This window comes from Cherax quadricarinatus, chromosome 73, assembly GCF_038502225.1.
Source record: "Cherax quadricarinatus isolate ZL_2023a chromosome 73, ASM3850222v1, whole genome shotgun sequence".
NCBI lineage: Eukaryota > Metazoa > Arthropoda > Malacostraca > Decapoda > Parastacidae > Cherax > Cherax quadricarinatus.
Window position 1 is genome coordinate 3,398,612 of NC_091364.1, and position 26,739 is coordinate 3,425,350.

Genomic DNA, 26,739 nt, shown 5'->3' on the forward strand with positions numbered 1-26,739 from the left:
GAGCAATTTGACAGGAAATTTAGAGTCAGGTGACAGGATGGAGCCTTATATACCGCCAGGAGGTGAGATGTAGGCCACTAGGAGAGGTAAGAATGTTGTCGTTGGAAGGTCAGGTCCCTCTCAAATCCAGCCATTCTCACTAGTAGAAGTTGACAAAGTTGATTTCAGGTCTGTACCAAGATACCCTTGTGTTGCAGTGTCTGACAGAGTGAACATTCAACTCCATATTGTTTCAGACTATGGAACAATACTCTTCTCCAGACTGAGGGACTGACCACCTCAAAACTTCAAGGGTGATGGACTGATTACATCGTCTTCGATTATCTTCTACTTCTATCAACTTTTCTGTACTCGACTGAAGAAGCCTACTGTGTAGGCAAAACGTTTCGAAATAAAGATACCTAACTTGCATATGTGTCTTACCTAACAACCTCTTGGTATTTTATACCATTTGAATGTTCATTTGGTTTATGGTTGCTGCTTACCATAACCCCCAAGTCCTTTTCGCAATCTGTATGGCTAAGTTCTACATTATTTAACTTATAAGTGCTAGGGTTATGGACACTCCCGAGCTTCAGACCCTTGCATTTATCTACATTGAACTGCATCTGCCACATTTCTGACCAAGAATAGAGTTTGTTTAAATCCTCCTGAAGTTCCCTAACATCTACGTTTGAATCAATTATCCTACCTATCTTTGTGTCATCGGCGAATTTGCTCATATCACTAGTAATACCCTCATCAAGGTCATTGATATATATTATGGTTTAGAAAGACACGTAAGCAAACACTATGACATATTTATTAGAAAACGTTTCGGTCCTGGGACCTTGATCACTTCACTTGATCACTTTATGCTTTTCAAGGTGGCTACGAACTGCCTCGGCAATTATTGATTCCATAAATTTTCCCACTATGAAGGTTAGGCTTATTGGTCTATAGTTCGAAGCTAAGGACCTGTCACCTGCTTTGAAAATAGGTATCACATTTGCCATTTTCCACTTATCTGGCACCATGCCAGTTTGTAGTGATATGTTGAAAAGATTAGCCTCTATAACTGTACTTGGAAGTTTGTTCCACTCATCCACAACTCTATTACCAAACCAGTGCTTTCCTATATCCTTCCTGAATCTGAATTTTTCCAACTTAAAACCATTGATGCGAGTCCTGTCTTGGCTAGATATTTTCAGCACATTATTTACATCCCCTTTATTTATTCCTGTCTTCCGTTTATACACCTCAGTCATATCCCCCCTAATTTTACGCCTTCCTAGAGAGTGCAGATTCAGGGCCCTTAGTCTATCCTCATAGGGAAGATTTCTGATACATGGGATCAACTTTGTCATCCTCCTTTGTACGTTTTCCAGAGCATTTATATCCATTCTGTAATACGGTGACCAAAACTGTGCAGCATAAACTAAATGAGGCCTAACCAAGGATGTATAGAGTTGAAGAACAACCTGAGGACTCCTATTATTTATGCTTCTTGATATGAAGCCAAGTATTCTATTAGCTTTATTGCGAACACTTATGCACTGTTGTCTTTGTTTCAGATTACTGCTAACCAGAACTCCTAAATCTTTTTCGCAAACCGTAACATTAAGATCTACATTATATAGTTTATATGTGACATGGTTATTGTCCTGTCCAACATTTAGAACTTTGCATTTGTCTATATTAAACTGCATCCGCCACTTCTCCGACCACTGCATCAGTCTTTTCAAATCTTCCTGGAGTGCTCTAATGTCCTCGTCAGAATGAATTCGACGACCTATTTTGGTGTCATCGGCAAACTTGCTTATGTCGTTCTTTATGCTCTCATCAATGTCGTTTATGTAGATTGTGAACAACGACGGACCCAACACTGACCCCTGTGGAACACCGCTTGTGATGCCTCCCCACTCTGATTTCTTCACTACACTACACTACACTACACTACACTGCACTACACTTCACTACACTTCACTACACTACACTTCACTACACTACGCTACACTTCACTACACTACGCTACGCTACGCTACACTACACTGCACTACACTACACTACACTACACTTCACTACACTTCACTACACTACACTTCACTACACTTCGCTACACTTCGCTACACTTCACTACACTACACTACACTACACTTCACTACACTACACTACACTACACTTCACTACACTTCACTACACTTCACTACACTACACTTCACTACACTACACTACACTTCGCTACACTTCACTACACTTCGCTACACTTCACTACACTACACTACACTACGCTACACTTCACTACACTACGCTACACTACGCTACACTTCACTACACTACGCTACACTACACTACACTACACCACTACACTACACTACACTACACTGCACTACACTATACTTCACTACACTACACTACACTACACTACACTACACTACACTACACTACGCTACACTACACTACACTGCACTACGCTACACTACACTACACTACACTACACTACACTACACTACACTACGCTACACTACACTACACTACACTACACTACACTACACTACACTACACTACACTACGCTACACTACACTACACTACACTACACTACGCTACACTACACTACACTACACCACTACACTACACTACACTACACTGCACTACACTATACTTCACTACACTACACTACACTACACCACTACACTACACTACACCACTACACTACACTACACCACTACACTACACTACACTACACTAACACCCGGGGTAGCAACACCAGCTTCACTGAACATAGTCCCAGTTCCAGTCTAATACATTACCACATACCCCCTTTGTTGACAGGAATTTCACGCCAAAATTACGGGATGATCATTTCGGCGCGAAAGAATCGATGGTGCTTTTGGCGGGAGATAATTCATTGTGCTTCCAGCGCCAAATGATGAATGGAACTTCAACTGTCGGTATTAATAGTACTTTTGCGGAGGTGTCGATAACCCGGCCAGACACACGGCGCTTAATTCCAGTTTTGTAGAGGTGGAAAAAAAACGAAAATAACAATTATGGCACGAAAAATTAGCGGGACTTCTGCCCGGGAAAGTTAATGGAGATTCTGGCGGGAAAAATTGATAGAACTTTTGGCGGGAAAATGATGAATTATAGCGGTATAATGCGGGTTTTTTTTCCGCGGGAAAACAACTTCAATTATATTTTTGTTTGGTGTAATTATATTAGATTCTTTTACTATGTTTGTGCAACAACAACAAAAACAACAACAACAACAACAATTAACAAGTAGAGCAATACAACAACAACAGTTAACAAGTACAACAACAACAGTTAACAAGTACAACAACAACAGTTAACAAGTACAACAACAACAGTTAACAAGTACAACAACAACAGTTAACAAGTACAACAACAACAACAACCACAACAACGAGCAACAACAACAACAACAACAACAGTTAACAAGTACAACAACAACAACCACAACAACAAACAACAACAAAAACAACAGCCCTGTTTCTTATCTTTATTTCTGGTCTCAAAAGAAACACGTAAACAAACATCACAACACATTAAAAAAACGTTTCGGTCCTGCGACCTCAATCACTTCACTTCAGAAATGATCAAGGTCTCAGGACCGAAACGTTCTCAAATATGTCGTAGTACTGATTATCTCGGTATTTATTACCAAGGTCTCTACCATCTTTATCAACAAGAGCTCTCTCTATCATCTAGAGCTCTCTCTATCATCTAGAGCTCTCTCTATCATCTAGAGCTCTCTCTATCATCTAGAGCTCTCTCTATCATCTAGAGCTCTCTCTATCATCTAGAGCTCTCTCTATCATCTAGAGCTCTCTCTATCATCTAGAGCTCTCTCTATCATCTAGAGCTCTCTCTATCATCTAGAGCTCTCTCTATCATCTAGAGCTCTATCATCTAGAGCTCTCTCTATCATCTAGAGCTCTCTCTATCATCTAGAGCTCTCTCTATCATCTAGAGCTCTCTCTATCATCTAGAGCTCTCTCTATCATCTAGAGCTCTCTATATCATCTAGAGCTCTCTCTATCATCTAGAGCTCTCTCTATCATCTAGAGCTCTCTCTATCATCTAGAGCTCTCTCTATCATCTAGAGCTCTATCATCTAGAGCTCTCTCTATCATCTAGAGCTCTATCATCTAGAGCTCTCTCTATCATCTAGAGCTCTCTCTATTATCGTTCTAATACTCTTATCAACGTCAACAAATGTATTACGATCCGTCACTTCGCAAACTGTCGCTAATGCCTCGCAAATTCGCGCTAATTTCGGCGAAGAATGGTCATTGGATCGTGGTCCTCGCGAAGTAGAGTTACTATGGTCCTGTGGTCCCTGATTGCAGTGATGAGTGAGTGAATGATTTGTAGGTACATAAGGAAGAAGTAGCACTGCAGCAGGCCTACTGGCCCGTGCTAGGCAGGTTCAACTCACCTACTGGCCCGTGCTAGGCAGGTACAAGTCACCTACTGGTTCATGCTAGGCAGGTCTAAATCACCTACTGGTTCATGCTAGGCAGGTTCAAGTCACCTACTGGTTCATGCTAGGCAGGTCCAAGTCACCTACTGGCTCATACTAGGCAGGTTCAAGTCACCTACTGGTTCATGCTAGGCAGGTTCAAGTCACCTACTGGTTCATGCTAGGCAGGTTCAAGTCACCTACTGGTTCATGCTAGGCAGGTCCAAGTCGCCTACTGGCTCATACTAGGCAGGTCCAAGTCACCTACTGGCTCATGCTAGGCAGGTTCAAGTCACCTACTGGTTCATGCTAGGCAGGTTCAAGTCACCTACTGTCCCACGCTAAGCATGGTCCAGTAGGTGACTGATCTAAGCTAGTAAGGTCCAAGTTCCATAAACCAAAGAGGACTGAGACACTCGAGCAACATTTGGGTATCATTATCCTTGAAAAGTTTCACCATGTAGCGGCTTCTTCAGTCAGTGGAGAGAAAGGTGAACGACGAGGAGGTAATCAGTCCCTCAGCCTTGAGTCGATGTGTTAACACAAGAACACAAGAGATAAGGAACACTGCAACAGGTCTACTGGTCCATGCAAGGCAGGTCCAAGTCTCCTACCGGCTCAGAATATCACAAGTGCATTGTGTAGGTGCTGTTCGCACCTACTCCTAGGTTGAGGGACTGATTACCTCATCTTCTGTACATAGTTCTACTGTCTTCAAGTTATGTCCTAGAATTTGTATTGATAAAGCCACTGGATGGCGAAACGTCTACAATAAAGATACCCAGATGTTGCACATGTGTCTTACTCTCATCTTGTCGGTATTATATACCATTTCTTACACAACTTGTCAGACACTGCAACATCATGGAATCTTAATTCTGAGGACATGTACATAACCTTCACGACTACGACAACTACTTCTACAACTAACCCATCTCTTTGGGAAGGACCTACTTCCACTGGGGAATCCCGCCTACCAGTGAATATGCCCTCGTCTGCTACACCTGACGTTACTATATAAGCGCCAGGATTCTTTCTTCTGCTTCAGAATCTCCACGACTATGGTGCTGTTCGCACCTACTCCTAGGTTGAGGGACTGATTACCTCATCTTCTGTACATAGTTCTACTGTCTTCAAGTTATGTCCTAGAATTTGTATTGATAAAGCCACTGGATGGCGAAACGTCTACAATAAAGATACCCAGATGTTGCACATGTGTCTTACTCTCACAAGTGCATTGGACTGAGGAAACCGCTGCTTGGCGAAACGTTTCCAAAATAAAGATACCCAAATGTTGCTCAAGAGTTTCATTTACTTACGTATTAAGCAAGTATCTTAAATTTGTAGATATAAATCTAGATGTACTCCTGTTAACCCATATCTTCTTGTAATACCATCCACAGGATGGATATGAGGTACACAATAAACTAGCCACTACCATCCACAGGATGGATATGAGGTGCACAATAAACTAGCCACTACCATCCACAGGATGGATATGAGGTACACAATAAACTAGCCACTACCATCCACAGGATGGATATGAGGTGCACAATAAACTAGCCACTACCATCCACAGGATGGATATGAGGTACACAATAAACTAGCCACTACCATCCACAGGATGGATATGAGGTACACAATAAACTAACCACTACCATCCACAGGATGGATATGAGGTACACAATAAACTAGCCACTACCATCCACAGGATGGATATGAGGTACACAATAAACTAACCACTACCATCCACAGGATGGATATGAGGTACACAATAAACTAGCCACTACCATCCACAGGATGAATATGAGGTACACAATAAACTAGCCACTACCATCCACAGGATGGATATGAGGTACACAATAAACCAGCCATTATCATTTTACCCATTTCTCTTTCATTCATCCCATTCCTCGCCATCTCCTACTATCCCTACTCGACTTCCCCTCTTCCCTCCCTCCCTCGGTGCCTCCTCACTACCCTTAAGAGTTAAGAGGAGACAAGTGTCCACACTTGAATAACACTTAACTCAGATAACACCCACTAAACCTTCAGCTAAGTCTTGATAGTAGTACTCAAGTGACAGTTTAACATGAGTACATCGGCCTCGAGCAGAGCCCTTCGAGAGTGAGCTAGGGAAGGGAGAGAAATAGGTAAGCAGTAGGTAGCAAGGAATGGAAGTGAGGTGGGTTGGGTAAGTGGGTTGGGTAGGTGGGTTGGGTAGGTGGGTTGGGTAGGCGGGCTGGGTAGGTGGGTTGGGTAGGTGGGTTGGGTAGGTGGGTTGGGTAGGTGGGTTGGGTAGGTGGGTTGGGCAAGTGGGTTGGGTAGGTGGGTTGGGTAGGTAGGTTGGGTAGGTGGGTTGGGTAGGTGGGTTGGGTAGGTGGGTTGGGTAGGTGGGTTGGGTAGGTGGGTTGGGTAGGTGGGTTTGGTAGGTGGGTTGGGTAAGTGGGTTGGGTAGGTGGGTTGGGTAGGTGGGTTGGGTAGGTGGATTGGGTAAGTGGGTTGGGTAAGTGGGCTGGGTAGGTGGGCTGGGGTTGAAGGTCAGACAGCAGCGGTGAGTGGCTGTAGAGTTCGACATGAGTAGTGTGTTCTTGTCGGTATTGTATACCTGTCTTGCACAGACTTCAGTAGTGTCAGCCTGAACTGGGAGCGGAGTTACTATCACTTGAGAATTACCGAAGAACATAAGAAAGAAGGAGCACTGCAGCAGGCCTACTGGCCCATGCTAGACATACAAGTTATACGAGAATATCTCCACTATCACAGAGCCGGGTAATAAATAATATATTGGAGAAAGAGAGAGAGAGAGAGAGAGAGAGAGAGAGAGAGAGAGAGAGAGAGAGAGAGAGAGAGAGAGAGAGAGAGAGAGAGAGAGAGAGAGAGAGAGAGAGGAGATAAATTTAGATGTCATAATATACTTTTTATTGAAGATCACATGAATGGACTCTGCGATAGGCCTACTGGCCCATGTTAGGTAGGTCTTACTCACCCTGTGCAAGTTCAGATACGTTAATATTTTGCAATGTCGGAGGGGGGTGGGGGATATGTTAAACTTTTTGACCTGTAGTAACAACACGCCTCTGGCAAGACAGTGATGGACTGAGTAATGATGAGAATGTCTCTTCTTTTTACCGGTGGATGACGGCCGGTGAGATGAATTCTATTTAAATATAAGAATGAATGCCTCCTGATACTAGTCTGGTCACAAGAAGGATGGAGAGGCGGGGGAGTGGTGAGGGAGGAGAGGGGAGAGGGAGGGGAAGTCCAGCGTCTGAGGAGAGCTGGGCGGGGCTGGTAATCACTTAGGTTGGATGAGTAGGCCTATATGTGTGTACGTGCTTGCTTGTGGTTGCAGGGGTCGAATCTATGTACTAAGCCCAGCCTCTTGTGTGTGTGTGTGTGTGTGGAGTAGTTGTAATAGTAATAGTAGTAGTTACTAGTTTCAAAGGCACCTGTCGCTAAACACTTGGTCTGTTGTCTATGGTGTGTATGTATGTGTGTGTGTGTGTGTGTGTGTGTGTGTGTGTGTGTGTGTGTGTGTGTGTGTGTGTGTGCGTCTCACCTGGTTTTAGGTCAGTGAGACTGAAGGTCAAAGCGAGGTCAGCAAGTCACCTGGAAGGTGACCTGGGATTACAGTCCTAGTTATTTACCTATAATCCTTCTTTACCCTCCACACCCACCCACTGAGAGATGGTAAGTCCCAGGTGATAGTAACTGCAGCTCTGCTGGAAGATGGTAAGTCCCAGGTGATAGTAACTGCAGCTCTGCTGGAAGATGGTAAGTCCCAGGTGATAGTAACTGCAGCTCTGCTGGAAGATGGTAAGTCCCAGGTGATAGTAACTGCAGCTCTGCTGGAAGATGGTAAGTCCCAGGTGATAGTAACTGCAGCTCTGCTGGAAGATGGTAAGTCCCAGGTGATAGTAACTGCAGCTCTGCTGGAAGATGGTAAGTCCCAGGTGATAGTAACTGCAGCTCTGCTGGAAGATGGTAAGTCCCAGGTGATAGTAACTGCAGCTCTGCTGGAAGATGGTAAGTCCCAGGTGATAGTAACTGCAGCTCTGCTGGAAGATGGTAAGTCCCAGGTGATAGTAACTGCAGCTCTGCTGGAAGATGGTAAGTCCCAGGTGATAGTAACTGCAGCTCTGCTGGAAGATGGTAAGTCCCAGGTGATAGTAACTGCAGCTCTGCTGGAAGATGGTAAGTCCCAGGTGATAGTAACTGCAGCTCTGCTGGAAGATGGTAAGTCCCAAGTGATAGTAACTGCAGCTCTGCTGGAAGATGGTAAGTCCCAGGTGATAGTAACTGCAGCTCTGCTGGAAGATGGTAAGTCCCAGGTGATAGTAACTGCAGCTCTGCTGGAAGATGGTAAGTCCCAGGTGATAGTAACTGCAGCTCTGCTGGAAGATGATAAGTCCCAGGTGATAGTAACTGCAGCTCTGCTGGAAGATGGTAAGTCCCAGGTGATAGTAACTGCAGCTCTGCTGGAAGATGGTAAGTCCCAGGTGATAGTAACTGCAGCTCTGCTGGAAGATGGTAAGTCCCAGGTGATAGTAACTGCAGCTCTGCTGGAAGATGGTAAGTCCCAGGTGATAGTAACTGCAGCTCTGCTGGAAGATGGTAAGTCCCAAGTGATAGTAACTGCAGCTCTGCTGGAAGATGGTAAGTCCCAAGTGATAGTAACTGCAGCTCTGCTGGAAGATGGAAAGTCCCAAGTGATAGTAACTGCAGCTCTGCTGGAAGGAAACCTTGGAAGCTGCCGTAGCTGATGAACCTTTAATGGAGTCCTTGACGATATTCTCACTGTCTTACTGAAGTCTGTTAACTCAGGCTGACACTACTGAAGTCTCCCAGCTCAGGCTGACACTACTGAAGTCTCCCAGCTCAGGCTGACACTACTGAAGTCTCCCAGCTCAGGCTGACACTACTGAAGTCTCCCAGCTCAGGCTGACACTACTGAAGTCTCCCAGCTCAGACTGACACTACTGAAATCTCCCAGCTCAGGCTGACCCTACTGAAATCTCCCAGCTCAGGCTGACCCTACTGAAATCTCCCAGCTCAGGCTGACCCTACTGAAATCTCCCAGCTCAGACCGACCCTACTGAAATCTCCCAGCTCAGGCTGACCCTACTGAAGTCTCCCAGCTCAGGCTGACCCTACTGAAATCTCCCAGCTCAGACTGACCCTACTGAAATCTCCCAGCTCAGGCTGACCCTACTGAAATCTCCCAGCTCAGGCTGACCCTACTGAAATCTCCCAGCTCAGACTGACACTACTGAAGTCTCCCAGCTCAGGCTGACCCTACTGAAGTCTCCCAGCTCAGACTGACACTACTGAAGTCTCCCAGCTCTGGCTGACACTACTGAAGTCTCCCAGCTCAGACTGACACTACTGAAGTCTCCCAGCTCTGGCTGACACTACTGAAGTCTCCCAGCTCAGGCTGACCCTACTGAAGTCTCCCAGCTCAGACTGACACTACTGAAGTCTCCCAGCTCTGGCTGACACTACTGAAGTCTCCCAGCTCAGACTGACACTACTGAAGTCTCCCAGCTCTGGCTGACACTACTGAAGTCTCCCAGCTCAGGCTGACCCTACTGAAGTCTCCCAGCTCAGACTGACACTACTGAAGTCTCCCAGCTCAGGCTGACACTACTGAAGTCTCCCAGCTCAGACTAACACTACTGAAGTCTCCCAGCTCAGGCTGACACTACTGAAGTCTCCCAGCTCAGACTAACACTACTGAAGTCTCCCAGCTCAGACTAACACTACTGAAGTCTCCCAGCTCAGACTAACACTACTGAAGTCTCCCAGCTCAGACTGACACTACTGAAGTCTCCTAGCTCAGACTGACACTACTGAAGTCTCCCAGCTCAGGCTGACCCTACTGAAGTCTCCCAGCTCTGGCTGACACTACTGAAGTCTCCCAGCTCTGGCTGACACTACTGAAGTCTCCCAGCTCTGGCTGACACTACTGAAGTCTCCCAGCTCTGGCTGACACTACTGAAGTCTCCCAGCTCTGGCTGACACATTACCACCTGAGTGAATGTGAGTGTCGCCAGAACACAGTTACAAGCCCGAAAAGATATTGCCCCCACTATGATAACATGAACACAGATAACTACGTTTATGGAGCAAATTAAAATGTAAACAGACTGATTGATGGTGTAGTAGTCAGGCTTAGACTTGGTTACAAGTACTTCTGACAGTCTGACAGACACACAGACTGACTGATGGTGTAGTAGTCAGGCTTAGACTTGGTTACAAGTACTTCTGACAGTCTGACAGACACACAGACTGACTGATGGTGTAGTAGCCAGGCTTAGACTTGGTTACAAGTACTTCTGACAGTCTGACAGACACACAGACTGATTGATGGTGTAGTAGCCAGGCTTAGACTTGGTTACAAGTACTTCTGACGGTCTGACAGACACACAGACTGACTGATGGTGTAGTAGCCAGGCTTAGACTTGGTTACAAGTACTTCTGACAGTCTGACAGACACACAGACTGACTGATGGTGTAGTAGCCAGGCTTAGACTTGGTTACAAGTACTTCTGACAGTCTGACAGACACACAGACTGATTGATGGTGTAGTAGCCAGGCTTAGACTTGGTTACAAGTACTTCTGACGGTCTGACAGACACACAGACTGACTGATGGTGTAGTAGCCAGGCTTAGACTTGGTTACAAGTACTTCTGACAGTCTGACAGACACACAGACTGACTGATGGTGTAGTAGCCAGGCTTAGACTTGGTTACAAGTACTTCTGACAGTCTGACAGACACACAGACTGACTGATGGTGTAGTAGCCAGGCTTAGACTTGGTTACAAGTACTTCTGACAGTCTGACAGACACACAGACTGACTGATGGTGTAGTAGCCAGGCTTAGACTTGGTTACAAGTACTTCTGACGGTCTGACAGACACACAGACTGACTGATGGTGTAGTAGCCAGGCTTAGACTTGGTTACAAGTACTTCTGACAGTCTGACAGACACACAGACTGACTGATGGTGTAGTAGCCAGGCTTAGACTTGGTTACAAGTACTTCTGACAGTCTGACAGACACACAGACTGACTGATGGTGTAGTAGCCAGGCTTAGACTTGGTTACAAGTACTTCTGACAGCCTGACAGACACACAGACTGACTGATGGTGTAGTAGCCAGGCTTAGACTTGGTTACAAGTACTTCTGACAGTCTGACAGACACACAGACTGACTGATGGTGTAGTAGCCAGGCTTAGACTTGGTTACAAGTACTTCTGACAGCCTGACAGACACACAGACTGACTGATGGTGTAGTAGCCAGGCTTAGACTTGGTTACAAGTACTTCTGACAGTCTGACAGACACACAGACTGACTGATGGTGTAGTAGCCAAGCTTAGACTTGGTTACAAGTACTTCTGACAGTCTGACAGACACACAGACTGACTGATGGTGCAGTAGCCAGGCTTAGACTTGGTTACAAGTACTTCTGACAGTCTGACAGACACACAGACTGACTGATGGTGTAGTAGCCAGGCTTAGACTTGGTTACAAGTACTTCTGACAGCCTGACAGACACACAGACTGACTGATGGTGTAGTAGCCAGGCTTAGACTTGGTTACAAGTACTTCTGACAGTCTGACAGACACACAGACTGACTGATGGTGTAGTAGCCAAGCTTAGACTTGGTTACAAGTACTTCTGACAGTCTGACAGACACACAGACTGACTGATGGTGTAGTAGCCAGGCTTAGACTTGGTTACAAGTACTTCTGACGGTCTGACAGACACACAGACTGACTGATGGTGTAGTAGCCAGGCTTAGACTTGGTTACAAGTACTTCTGACAGTCTGACAGACACACAGACTGACTGATGGTGTAGTAGCCAGGCTTAGACTTGGTTACAAGTACTTCTGACAGTCTGACAGATACACAGACTGACTGATGGTGTAGTAGCCAGGCTTAGACTTGGTTACAAGTACTTCTGACAGTCTGACAGACACACAGACTGACTGATGGTGTAGTAGCCAGGCTTAGACTTGGTTACAAGTACTTCTGACGGTCTGACAGACACACAGACTGACTGATGGTGTAGTAGCCAGGCTTAGACTTGGTTACAAGTACTTCTGACGGTCTGACAGACACACAGACTGACTGATGGTGTAGTAGCCAGGCTTAGACTTGGTTACAAGTACTTCTGACAGTCTGACAGACACACAGATGATGATCAAGCGGTATAACCTATGTAATATGTCAAGGTATGTTATTAATGAAAATAAGATACCAGACATATTAAGTCAGTATCTCAAATTTACTTGTAACAGCTAAGACAATTGTAAATATAAATCCAGATGTACTCCTGTAAACCCTTTTGAGGCCTAGTTCCTAGGCCTTTTGTGTATCTATACGTTCTTGCGCTACCATCCACAGGATGGATATTTAGTGCACAATAACCTAGTAACTTCTGTGCACAGGATGGATTAGAGGTGCACAATAACCTCTCTAGTGAGAAATCTAAAAAAGATTTCTTATCAAATTATGCAAAACAAACAAACAAACAACCAAACCAAACTCTGTTCTAAGAATAGAAATAGATCAGGGTTAGAAATAGAGTACCGACTATTATATGAATTCAAAGGCAAACGTATGTAAACAGATGTAAACAGAAGTAAAAATGTAAATATCTGTTAAGTAAACAGATCCAAACAGAAGTAAACAAATGTAAATATATATTAAGTAAACAAATGTAAACAGAAGTAAACAAATGTAAATATCTGTTAAGTAAACAAATGTAAACATCTGTTATGTAAACAAAAGTAAAAAAATGTAAATATTTGTTAAGTAAACAGAAGTAAACAAATGTAAACATCTGTTAAGTAAACAGATGTAAACAGAAGTAAACAAATGTAAACAATAAACAGATGTAAACAAATAAAAACAAATACGAAGAGCAAAAAAACAATGGAGAGAGACTTGTTTAATTAACTGAAGATAGTTTTAAATATCTTTCGCATTACTTAACAAAATTCGTTACGTTATAGAAATTTAGTTACGTTTCGTTTCAAGTCAGATCAAACACACAACTTTTACTGTTTACACTCAAAACACCTCGTAAATTTAGTTGCTTACGAAACGCCTCTGTAAACAGAGTGACGAGGTCGCATTCGTGAGAGAATTCTGTAAACGGCAACACCTTTGTAAATGAAGGCGCTCGTAAAGCGCCTCTGTAAACACAATAGAGTCCTTGCCACGCATGACACAACTCGTGCTAAGTAAATGTTTAAGAAATTGTGCCTGTGTAAACAATTCTGTTTACCCCGACGCTTCTTGTTTGTCCCACAAGTGCTTAAGCAAGCCAGTCTTTGCCTAAAAAAAATTACACGCCATTTTATATATATATATATATATATATATATATATATATATATATATATATATATATATATATATATATATATATATATATATATATATATATATATATATATTTGTGCCGAAAATGCCAAATCGGAGAGTTTTGTTTATGTTTCAATGGTACTTTTGCCGAATAAGCAGAATGAAAGCTTCTTTAGGCAACGAATCTTCGAAAATCAGTCTGAACATAACGAAAAAAAAAAATATTTCGAGATTTTGTCGTCTCTGAATTCTGGGCCACAAATGCGTAAAGCTCTCAAAGAAAAAAATAATGAAAATACATATAGTTTAACTTTATCTTGACTAATTTTAATTATTATTAAATAAATTTAAACTAATCTGTGATATGTTTGGTAGGATTTGGCTAAAATAAATTACGTTTGTTACTGCTAAGTTAAGTGAGTTATTTTGGTTCGTGTTTGTGGAAAATTAAGATTATGTATTTTGATTACCCTGAAAGAAATATATATATATATTAATCGACGAAAAAAGATGTCTGCCGATGTTTCCTGCCCTGACTAGGTTCGGGCCTGTGGGTGACTTGGACTTGCCTCGCATGGGTCAGTAGGTCTGTTGCAGTGCTCCTTCTTAGATTTTTACTGTAGGTTATTTCGTGAACTGTTACAGCCGGGGTATTGTGGGTTACTGGTGAATTATTCCAGTAATTGAAGTTTAGTTGTGATTTGTTCCAGTCAATGTATTCTGGGTTTGTCGTGAATTATGTATGTATGAATTAGTATATATGTATGAGCATTTTCACGAAAATGGTCATACATATACACTAGTTGCTTATGTATGTATACACCACGACATCAAGTGGTCGTTACCCACCAGTACCAGTTACGTATGATTCTGTACAACGTGTATGAAACAGGTTTTGCATACACAAGTGTCATAGTCGAGGCGAGTGCCATTAAGACGAGGTATTGGAGGGAAGGGGATCAGGAGGAAGGGAGTGCCAAGGACCGCGACTCACAGTGCCACAATACCAATTACAAATTCTATTTGGAACACAATAGGCCACGTATAGTGGTGGAAAGGTTATCTGAGTGGGATGGAAAACCAATGACCTCTAGTTCGAATCCCTGCTGAAAGGGGGTCAGTGTTAATTTCTGCGTTGGCTGACTCTATCCTCCACGGCTTGTCGTAAAGACTCAAATTGGCTCACAAATATTAGAGCAAATGGGGCAGACACAGGCTCGAGCGGCAACGTGCAGCAGACAATTGTCCAAGGCAAGACAGAGGATGCTGAATAAGCCTGTGTTAGGAGAACGTTTCGCTCAGCATAAAGCTTTGTCGTGGCTTGGTGAAGCTCGACACAGAGAGGAAGTTTGTCTTAAGTGAAATATATTCTGATATACATGAATGGTGGACACTACAGACGAGATGAATTTTTTAGACACATGTGCAGCATCCAAGTATCTTTATTGTAGACGCTTCTGTCTTCCATTTATGTCCTTGAATCTGTGTCGATAAAGCCCCACTAGATGGCAAAACGTCTACATTAAAGATACCCAATGTGTCTAAAATTTTTCATATTCATATTTTTCATATATATATAACTCACGAAATCGTAATGACACGATTGCAAACAAACCATACCCCGGCCGGGATTGAACCCGCGGTCATAGTCTCAAAACTCCAGCCCGTCGCGTTAGCCACTAGACCAGCTAGCCACAATAACATTCGTCCAACTAGGTATATTTCTACACCATAGTGGCTAACGCGACGGGCTGGAGTTTTGAGACTCTCTGACCGCGGGTTCAATCCCGGCCGGGGTATGGTTTATATATAATATATACATATAATATATATATATATATATAATATATATATATATATATAATATATATATATATATATATATAAAACCATACCCCGGCCGGGATTGAACCCGCGGTCAGGAGGGGTGTTAATGTTGCAGTTTAAAAACTGTAGTGTAAAGCACCCTTCTGGCAAGACAGTGATGGAGTGAATGATGGTGAAAGTTTTTCTTTTTCGGGCCACCCTGCCTTGGTGGGAATCGGCCGGTGTGATAATAAAAAAAAAAAAATAAAAAATATATATATATATATATATATATATATATATATAATTTTAGACACATGTACAAAATTGGTAGAGGACGCTCCTAAGAAAGTTAAATAAGAAAGAGAGGAATGAAGAGAAAGTTTTTTGTGGAGATTAACCGAGTAAGGAGGCCTGGTCACAGACCGGGCCGCGGGGGCGTTGACCCCCGAAACTCTCTCCAGGTAAACTCCAGTCATTCCAGCCTGTCACTTGATTTCTCAGAGTAACGAGCACACAACAGTGAGCAGTAACCGGAATAAACGAAAATAAAACGAGAAACGGCCAGACAAGCACATTTGTAAACCGAATTAAACGAGAAAACCCGAGAAACAGCGAGACAAACACATTTGTAAACAAAACAGAAATTATGCACTAACACAGATGGGGTAAATTTAAAAGAGTGAGAGACTAGAGCTGATAATAAACTTAATATAGTTTGTTGCTCACTCAAATTAAAATGGAGAAGTTATATTTTAAGCCAGGTTATATTTGGTAAAAAATTACTCAGTGTGAGGGAAAGGACAGTGTGTATGAAGGAAGGACAGTGTGTATGAAGGAAGGACAGTGTGTATGAAAGAAGGAACAGTGTGTATGAAGGAAGGAACAGTGTTAATGAAGGAAGGAATAGCGGTAATTTAAGCAAGAAAAAAAATATGAAATTTAAAAGCAGAGATTAGAAAATATTTTTTTCCCAAAATCCTGGTGACAGAAATCGAAAAAAATCTGCGAGAACCATGAGAGTCAATGTATACAATCCGATATTAAATAAAACTTAGGAAAGAGAAGAATTTGACAAGATAAATAAGGAATTAATTAATAAAATAAAGGAACTATTGAAAATAAGCGACTGAGGTAATAAGGTGGTTATTGTTCTTTGAGATTTTAAATGAATGGAAATAAATTGGTCAGACTATGAGACCGGAACTGTGAATAAATTATCAACATAGTCCCTTAACGCAATTCTGTTTTTTTTAAGTATTTTTAATGCTTGTTTCTTCTTAAGTGGATGTGACTTGGACCTGACTGGCTTGGGGCAGTAGGTGACTTGGAGCTGACTGGCATGGGTCAGTGGGTCTGATGCAGTACTTCTACCTTCTTAAGTGGGTGTGACTTGGACATGGCTGGATTGGGCCAGTAGGTAACTTGGACCTGACTGGAGAAGAGTTTTGTTCCATAGTCTGGAACAATGTGGAACTGAACAACAGTACAGAGACTTACATACTGTCAAGAGGTGAAGTGTAGTCCACTAGTAGAAGAAAGAATGTAAACATTGAGAGGGTACGTCCCTCTCAAATCCATCCATTCTCCCCTGAAAATGGATGGATCTGTACCAAGATACCATTGTGTCAGTGTTTGACAGAGTGAATATTAAAATGGTATACAATACCGACAGGTCGACAATTAACCTGTTGCCATAAAAGGACTATGTCATGAAAATTCCGTGTCAGAGAAATTCATGTCAAGGAAATCTCATGTCATGGAAATTCCATGTCACAGAAATCCTGTCATGGAAATTCCATGTCACAGAAATCCTGTCATGGAAATTCCATATCATGAAAAATGGGGGAAAGCAAAATCAGACCACATATAAAACACATATTCTTCGATATTTTTTTTTTGAAGGTTCAGACATAGAAAGCAATTTATTGTTGTTCATTATTTAAAAAAAGGCCGTCAAGAGATCATAGAGATAAAACTGAAGCGAATCCAGATATTTTGGTTTACTTGAAACAGGTTTCAAAGATGTAGATGGAGGGATGCTGCTAATATTGTTACCATGGAGACCTGGAGAGGGTTCCTGGGGTCAACACCCCCGCGGCTCGGTCTGAGACCAGGCCTCGTATTTACTTAAGCACGTCAATTTCCCACTTTTCTATTAATATATTTTTTTACCCTATTATCTACCTCAGCAACAACAATTGTCATGAAAGATTTGTTAAGTTATACCTTGAATTAAGGAAAGATCCTGGACTTCACCTTACGAAACAAAGGAAATGTGATATTAATTATGGACAAGGTTGATTGTAGTGGTAATATGATCATGATATTAGGAGACAGGAAACTCAGGTATCTCTTAAATTAAAATGTTGACCCAGCAGCTCCCATCACATAAGAAATGTTCAGAGAGCTACAGAATTGATCATTGAGTTTAAAAAAAGTCCACTACTCAGAATGTGTATTAAGGAAACCTTATGCTACAAATGGCTTTATCAGCGGCGAAGCCCTTTTTTAATAGTTGTCTTGATCAGTACATATGAGACTTTTACTTACAACTTATCAGTATTACTATCCCAATACGATCCTAAAAGTATGAGTTAAGAGGGAAGGTTCATCTCATAGACTGATATAAGGATATCAAACGATATCAAAGAATGGATAAATTAGTTTGGAATCCCTTCTGCAGGGATAACTTGTGACCACAGACGTCAATTAAGATACATGGGACCAAAGCAACACTGGGGAATTATTTTTTATTTACGAAGAGGGTGGTAGAAGGAATGGAATAAACTGAGGGAGGAGACAGCAAGTGCTACAACCAGCGGAGATAAAAAATAAGAATTTTATGCATTGAACATTTTAATATAATGGAGGGAGGAACAGAGTTGTTCTCGTCTTGGTGGAGTCAAACTGAACATCCTCCAGGTAGTGTCTAAGTAGACTCCAGGTTGACTCCAGGTAGATACTAGGTAGACTCCAGGTAGATTTATGGTAGATTCCAGGTAGAAGAGTAGATATCTGTTCCTATAGAGTCAAGTAAGTGATTACACACACACACACACACACGCGCACATTAATCTCCCAACAAAATGCAAATTACTGGTTAGACACAGTCTACTAGGCCACTAACAGAGGTGTGCTATTAAACAGCCAACATACTAGTTTAAAAGCTAGCCAACAGGGATTGATAAACAAGTATATTAGATTTGAAGACATTTAGAGTATATAAGAATTCAGTATGCTCATGCAGGGATACACAGAAATATACGCAACAGGCCTAATCAAGTAGACATGCCATGATAGTGCTAGGATAGTGCTAGGATAGTGGCAGAATAATGCTAGGATACAGCTGAGTAGCGGAGTACTAGAGCTTGGCCGTTGCGTCGTTCCTGTCATCGGCCTCTCCTATCCTCTTCTTTCCCCTCTATCCTTATCTCCTGCGCCCTCTACATCGCTGCATTGCCGAAACAGAATAAACGGCGAATTTACGAATGGGAGAAAAGGCAGGAATAAAAAGGTTAGAGGGAGAAATAAGGATATTGATGGGAGCGCCGCTCCGCCCGCTAAATGGTCTTCAGGAAAGAAAATGGTGGCGGTCGGCGGGTGGCCGACGCCTCTAGTCGTCGGTTTCGTAGCGATTATAAGCGTAGCGGTGGTTGTAGCGGTCGTAGAATGGTCCAGATACAGCGGTTGTTGTTGTTGTTGGTTGTAGCGTGAATGGTGTAAGGGGAGAGGGGGGGGGATGTTGTTGTAGGGAGAGGGGGGAAAAGGAGACGAGTCTGCGGTCGAGGTAGCGGCGGATGCTATCAGCGCAGACGAAATACAGGACTGGTGTTGTTGTTGTAGTTGCTGCTTTTAGGTGCTGCTGTAGTTGTTGCTTGTAGATGCTGATGTAGTTGTTGCTTGTAGGTGCTGTTGTAGGCGGTGGAGGAGAGAGAGAAAGAGGGGGGGGGGCAGGATGTTGCTGTAGACGGCGGCTACAGCGCTGAGGAACTGCATCTATTGCTGTTGTAGAAACTACTACAGGGAAGGACATTGCTGTAGAAACGGGTTTCTGTATTTTTAGAAGAATACAGCTGTTGTTGTTGTTGCTGCTGTCACCGGAAATGCTTTGCGGAGTTACTTAGTCATCGAGAGGGAAATGCCTTGATGCTGGAGAAGTGCTCTTGATCCTAGGAAATGCAACTACCCTACCCTTCTATGCACAAAGGAATAATAACAACAACAGTAATAATAATAAAAACATAAACATTAATAATAATAAAACAACAACAACAACAATAATAATAATAATAATAATAATAATTATTATTATTATTATTATTATTATTATTATTATTATTATTATTATTATTATTATTATGAGAGGTGTGTTTCTCAGTATATATACACTGGGAATCTGCTTTAATTCTTATTTTAGGTATTAAAGTATTTTTGACTTTGTGAACAAGTTTCTGTGTAGACTTTAATGACCCCCGTGTAGTAAGTATATTTTAACGACCCTCGTGTAGTAGGTATATTTTAATGACCCTCGTGTATTAGATAGACTTTAATGACCCTCGTGTATTAGATAGACTTTAATGACCCTCGTGTAGTAAGTATATTTTAACGACCCTCGTGTAGTAGGTATATTTTAATGACCCTCGTGTATTAGATAGACTTTAATGACCCTCGTGTATTAGATAGACTTTAATGACCCTCGTGTAGTAAGTATATTTTAACGACCCTCGTGTAGTAGGTATATTTTAATGACCCTCGTGTATTAGATAGACTTTAATGACTCTCGTGTATTAGATAGACTTTAATGACCCTCGTGTAGTAGATAGACTTTAATGACTCTCGTGTAGTAGATAGACTTTAATGACCCTCGTGTAGTAGATAGACTTTAATAATCCTCGTGCAGTAGGTAGATTTTACTGACCCTCGTGTAGTAGGCAGTGTCTGAACACCAGTTAGTTAACCAGGTCTTAGTCTTAAGACCGGTATTTTCAGACTTCCCAAGACCAAGACCCGCTCCCCAAAAGTCCCTGTCTTATTGAGGAAATAAGACAGATGACAGACGGGAGGGAGAAAGGAGAGCATCGTTGGGCTAGACAGATAAGTGCATTGAAATGTATCTCCAGAATGAACAGACGGGAAAAAGATCAATGCTTCAGGAACAGACAGGAATTCTGCCACCATGGGCTGAGATTACCGTAGGAGAGGACGGAATTTCGGACAGGAAGGACAGCTGAGACGAGGAGAAAAGAATGTTGAGAGAGAGAGAGAGAGAGAGAGAGAGAGAGAGAGAGAGAGAGAGAGAGAGAGAGAGAGAGAGAGAGAGAGAGAGAGAGAGAGAGAGAGAGAGAGAGAGATACAGACAGACAGACAGACAGACACAGACAGACAGACAAACAGAGCACAGAAGTAAACTAAGCTGAATCACAAATCCACATATATACCAATAGCGAAAAGTATATATATACTTTAATAACTATATCCCTTAATGATGACATTACAACAAACACAGACCACACTGAAAGCAACAAACACACAGACGAGCAAATAAATAGAGAGGGAACAATAACAACAACAACAACAACAAAAACACAGTGTGTTTCGCATTCTACAGTGGTGTAGCCTTGTTGTATTAGCTACTGTATTGTAATGTATAGGAATACAACGAATGAGCAAAGAGGTGTATAATGGTTGTACAATGGTGTATAATGTTTGTATGTGTATAATGGTTGTGTAATGGTGTATAATGTTTGTATATGGATTGCATAATGGTATATATGGTTGTATAATGTGGCATATAGTTGTATAATGGTGTATATGATAGATGTAACAAGGAGTGTGACCAGTCATGACATCATTGTGACCAGTCATGATATTGTGACCAGTCATGACATCATTGTGACCAGTTATGATATTGTGACCAGTCATGACATCATTGTGACCAGTCATGATATTGTGACCAGTCATGACATCATTGTGACCAGTCATGATATTGTGACCAGTCATGACATCATTGTGACCAGTTATGATATTGTGACCAGTCATGACATCATTGTGACCAGTCATGATATTGTGACCAGTCATGACATCATTGTGACCAGTCATGATATTGTGACCAGTCATGACATCATTGTGACCAGTTATGATATTGTGACCAGTCATGACATCATTGTGACCAGTCATGACATCATTGTGACCAGCCATTACATCATTGTGGCCAGTCATGACATCATTGTGACCAGTCATAATATTGTGACCAGTCATGACATCATTGTGACCAGTCATGACATCATTGTGACCAGCCATTACATCATTGTGGCCAGCCATTACATCATTGTGGCCAGTCATGACATCATTGTGACCAGTCATGACATCATTGTGACCAGTCATGACATCATTGTGGCCAGTCATGACATCATTGTGACCAGTCATGACATCATTGTGACCAGTCATAATATTGTGACCAGTCATGACATCATTGTGACCAGCCATTACATCATTGTGGCCAGCCATTACATCATTGTGGCCAGTCATGACATCATTGTGACCAGTCATGACATCATTGTGACCAGTCATGACATCATTGTGGCCAGTCATGACATCATTGTGACCAGTCATGACATCATTGAGACCAGTAATGACATCATTGTGGCCAGTCATGACATCATTGTGACCAGTCATGACATCATTGTGACCAGTCATGACATCATTGTGACCAGTTATGACATCATTGTGGCCAGTCAAAATATCGAGGCCAGTCATAACTTCATTGTGGCCAGCCATAACTTCATTGTGGCCAGCCATAACTTCATTGTGGTCAGCCATAACTTCATTGTGGCCAACCATAACTTCATTGTGGCCAGCCATAACTTCATTGTGGCCAGCCATAACTTCATTGTGGCCAGCCATAACTTCATTGTGGCCAGCCATAACTTCATTGTGGCCAGCCATAACTTCATTGTGGCCAACCATAACTTCATTGTGGCCAGCCATAACTTCATTGTGGCCAACCATAACTTCATTGTGGCCAGCCATAACTTCATTGTGGCCAGCCATAACCCCAGCGACCAGCTAATAACAACATTTGTGTAACAGTATCTATCTCGACTTTAAAGAAGAATATCTTTTTTTCGTTCCTAGTAAGAAAAAAGCATTACAACTTTTGTTTTCGTGGGTTAGTTTTGAATTGTTCCAGCCTTTGAACAGACTTTTGTTTTCGTGGGTTAGTTGTGAATTGTTCCAGCCTTTGAACAGACTTTTGTTTTCGTGGGTTAGTTGTGAATTGTTCCAGCCTTTGAACAGACTTTTGTTTTCGTGGGTTAGTTGTGAATTGTTCCAGCCTTTGAACAGACTTTTGTTTTCGTGGGTTAGTTGTGAATTGTTCCAGCCTTTGAACAGACTTTTGTTTTCGTGGGTTAGTTGTGAATTGTTCCAGCCTTTGAACAGACTTTTGTTTTTGTGGGTTAGTTGTGAATTGTTCCAGTCACGGAATTGTGGCTTTTGTTTTTCTAGTCTTGGATAGACTGGGTAAGTTAATATTTTATACTGGGACTAGAGGTACTGTCATTTTGATGGAATGGGATTGTAGTTACTGAATTCACGTGAATTCAAATTAGTAACTGGATGGGAGAGGATCACTGAGTGACTGGAAACTGGAATCCGATTATTTGGGATAGGAATTTTTATTGTAGTGAGGCAGAGGGTGGAGAGTTTGCTTGACGTGGATCTGAAAGTAGTATTTGTATATGAGTGGATGCTGGAGTGTGTTGGTGGTAGAGTGGATGCTGGAGTGTGTTGGTGGTAGAGTGGATGCTGGAGTATGTTGGTGGTAGAGTGGATGCTGGAGTGTGTTGGTGGTAGAGTGGATGCTGGAGTGTGTTGGTGGTAGAATGGATGCTGGAGTGTGTTGGTAGCAGAGTGCATGCTGGAGTGTGTTGGTAGCAGAGTGTATGCTGGAGTGTGTTGGCAGGAGCGTGGATGCTGGAGTGTGTTGGTAGTAGAGTGGATGCTGGAGTGTGTTGGTAGTAGAGTGGATGCTGGAGTGTGTTGGTGATAGAGTGGATGCTGGAGTGTATTGGTAGTAGAGTGGATGCTGGAGTGTGTTGGTAGCAGAGTGGATGCTGGAGTGTGTTGGTAGGAGAGTGGATGCTGAAGTGTGTTGGTAATAGAGTGGATGCTGGAGTGTGTTGGTAGCAGAGTGGATGCTGGAGTGTGTTGGTGATAGAGTGGATGCTGGAGTGTGTTGGTAGTAGAGTAGATGCTGGAGTGTGTTGGTAGCAGAGTGGATGCTGGAGTGTGTTGGTAGCAGAGAGAATGCTGGAGTGTGTTGGTAGGAGAGTGGATGCTGGAGTGTGTTGGTAATAGAGTGGATGCTGGAGTGTGTTGGTAGTAGAGTGAATGCTGGAGTGTGATGGTAGGAGAGTGGAGGCTGGAGTGTGTTGGTAGTAGAGTGGACGCAGTGGTGTGTTGGTAGTAGAGTGGATGCTGGCGTGTGTTGGTAGTAGAGTGGATGCTGGAGTGTGTTGGTAGCAGAGAGAATGCTGGAGTATGTTGGTAGGAGAGTGGATGCTGGAGTGTGTTGGTGGTAGAGTGGATGTTGGAATGTGTTGGTAGTAGAGTGGATGCTGGAGTGTGTTGGTAGGAGAGTGGATGCTGGAGTGTGTTGGTAGGAGAACGGATGCTGGAGTGTATTAGTAGGAGAGTGGATGCTGGAGAACATGTGCTGTAGTGTGCATAACGAGTCGGTGGGTATTTTTAAGCAATAATTTGCATGGGGTAGCTATCCAGAGATGACATATTGAATAGTCCCAAGTTCCTGAACTATGGTTAGGCAGGATTAATCCAGGGAACCTGCACTGAACAATTATAGGGATTTTATCTTACACATGTTTTACAGGTTGTGTATTGAAGTGTGTGCTGGCACATTAGTGGGTGTTGAAGTATGTGCTGGCAAAATACTCGATACTGAAGTGTGTGTGTGTGTGTGTGTCTGCAGGAGTGAGTGTTGAAGTGTGTGTTGTTAAATGTTGATGTTAGAGTGTACTCACCTAATTGCGGTTGCAGGGGTCGAGTTATAGCTCCTGGCCCCGTGTGTGTGTGTGTGTGTGTGTAGAGCTAGCAGAAAGACTGTTGTTTTGGTTGACGTCTCACCTGGAATGGGTGTTCTCCACCATGGTAGGCTGCATCCAGGACCTGGTAGAGGATAGGGGCTCCTCCTTCAGCGTGGTGACGGGGCCCCGGAGCTGCGGTAAGGCCTCGCCTAGGCCAAACATTCCTCGCGCCCTTGGGATAGCGCGCCCCTTTCCCGGCTACCACGACCCCTCACGCCGCGGAACACGGGGCGTCGCCAGGCTGGTGGTGGCGCTGTAGCGGCGGTAGCGAGGCACGGCTCGCGGAAAAGATAGGCCTATCTCTCTCCCCTCGCAACACAAAAAACAACAACACAAAACCACACACACAAGTGTTCCAGCAGGAAGCAACACAGTTCGCACCGGGGAAGCTGTAATGTCACTCGCGCCGCGTCAGGGAGCTCACTGGGGCCCTAGTGGTCACTGAGGGTCCTTAGGGGAAGGCTAAAGGGCCACTGGGGACCAGCGTCGAGGGCCCAGGGGGTCAAGGGCGCATTAAGGCCCGCAGGGGGCCCGCAGGTGCCGCGGGAGCTAGTGCCGGAGGGAGCTGGGGGCGCTGCGGGCAGCGGAGCACTCAGGCGACGACTGGTTGCGACAGGGGATGCGATAGGGGATGCGACAGGGGGGGACGCCTGCCAGGGCGCGCGCGTGGGCGTCTCTCTCTCGGCGGAGACCTGCGATTGATCTGGCGAGGGGCGGGCGGTGACGTGCGGGCGGCGGCAGGCTGCGGCCACCAGTGACTGCGGCCCAGCACAACAATTTGACGGGCCGGCTCCTGGGAGGAGAGGTTTTGTTACTTACAAATATTGTTCCCTGCGAGCGGTTCCCCTGGGCCACTCCTCCCCTCGGAGCAGCGACCGCTCAGGCTTTTCCTCCGAGGCGAGGGGAGTACCGTCCTGCGCCCCTCGAGTCCTCCAGCCAATCACGTCGCGGCGGGGGACGGCCAGGGGCGTGGCCGAGGGGAAACGGCAAATCAGGCGGCCGGGAGGGGGCGTGGCGCAGGACGCGAGGGGACGCGCGCCTACACGCCAGTGTGGATTCAGACGCCGAAGGGGACGGACCACGTCGCCGCCTCCGTCCGCGACGCCGCCACGTGGCGACGACACCTGTCGTCTCCCCCCCTTCCCTGAACCCCCTACCCGGCCACCCCTGCTGCCGCCAGGTCGTCTCTCATTCACTCTCCCTCCTCCCTCTCCCCACTCTCCCCTTCCCCTCTCACTATCCTACTCAACACTACAAGAAGTTTAAGCTTCCTTAACTACGTCAGGAGACTGTTCTTGTAGAAGACGGTAGTGATTGTTGCTGTAGATGTTAGTGGTTGTTGTTGTAGATGTTAGTGATTGCTGTTGTAGGAGACGGTAGTGATTGTTACTGTAGAACACTCACACACAAGACTCACACACAAGACTCACACACAAGACTCACACACAAGACTCTCACACAAGACTCACACACAAGACTCTCACACAAGACTCTCACACAAGACTCTCACACAAGACTCACACACAAGACTCACACACAGGACTCACATACAAGACTCACACACAAGACTCACACACAAGACTCACACACATGACTCACACACAGGGCTCACATACAAGACTCACACACAAGACTCACACACAAGACTCTCACACAAGACTCACACACAAGACTCTCACACAAGACTCTCACACAAGACTCACATACAAGACTCTCACATAAGATTCACACACAAGACTCACATACAAGACTCTCACACAAGACTCACACACAGGGCTCACATACAAGACTCACACACAAGACTCACACACATGACTCACACACATGACTCACACACAAGACTCACACACAAGACTCACACACAAGACTCTCACACAAGACTCACACACAAGACTCACACACAAGACTCACACACAGACTCACACACAAGACTCACACACAGGGCTCACATACAAGACTCACACACAAGACTCACAC

General features: G+C 43.8%; 1 protein-coding gene across 7 annotated transcripts in view; it reads right to left on the bottom strand.

Annotated features, from left to right (window-relative positions):
• Positions 1-25,561, bottom strand: part of kn (EBF transcription factor knot) — a 358,172-nt gene extending 332,611 nt beyond the window's left edge. For 3 of the 7 annotated variants that reach the window (XM_070100546.1, XM_070100547.1, XM_070100545.1), the window contains exon 1: positions 24,803-25,560. In XM_070100546.1, coding sequence (XP_069956647.1) covers positions 24,803-24,924 — 122 coding nt within the window. In that variant the 5' untranslated portion in view covers positions 24,925-25,560. Of the gene's footprint in view, positions 1-24,802 lie in introns of all 7 variants that reach the window. The other 4 variants (XM_070100549.1, XM_070100548.1, XM_070100551.1 and 1 more) reach the window with 3 other exon arrangements.
• Positions 25,562-26,739: the final 1,178 nt, after the last annotated feature.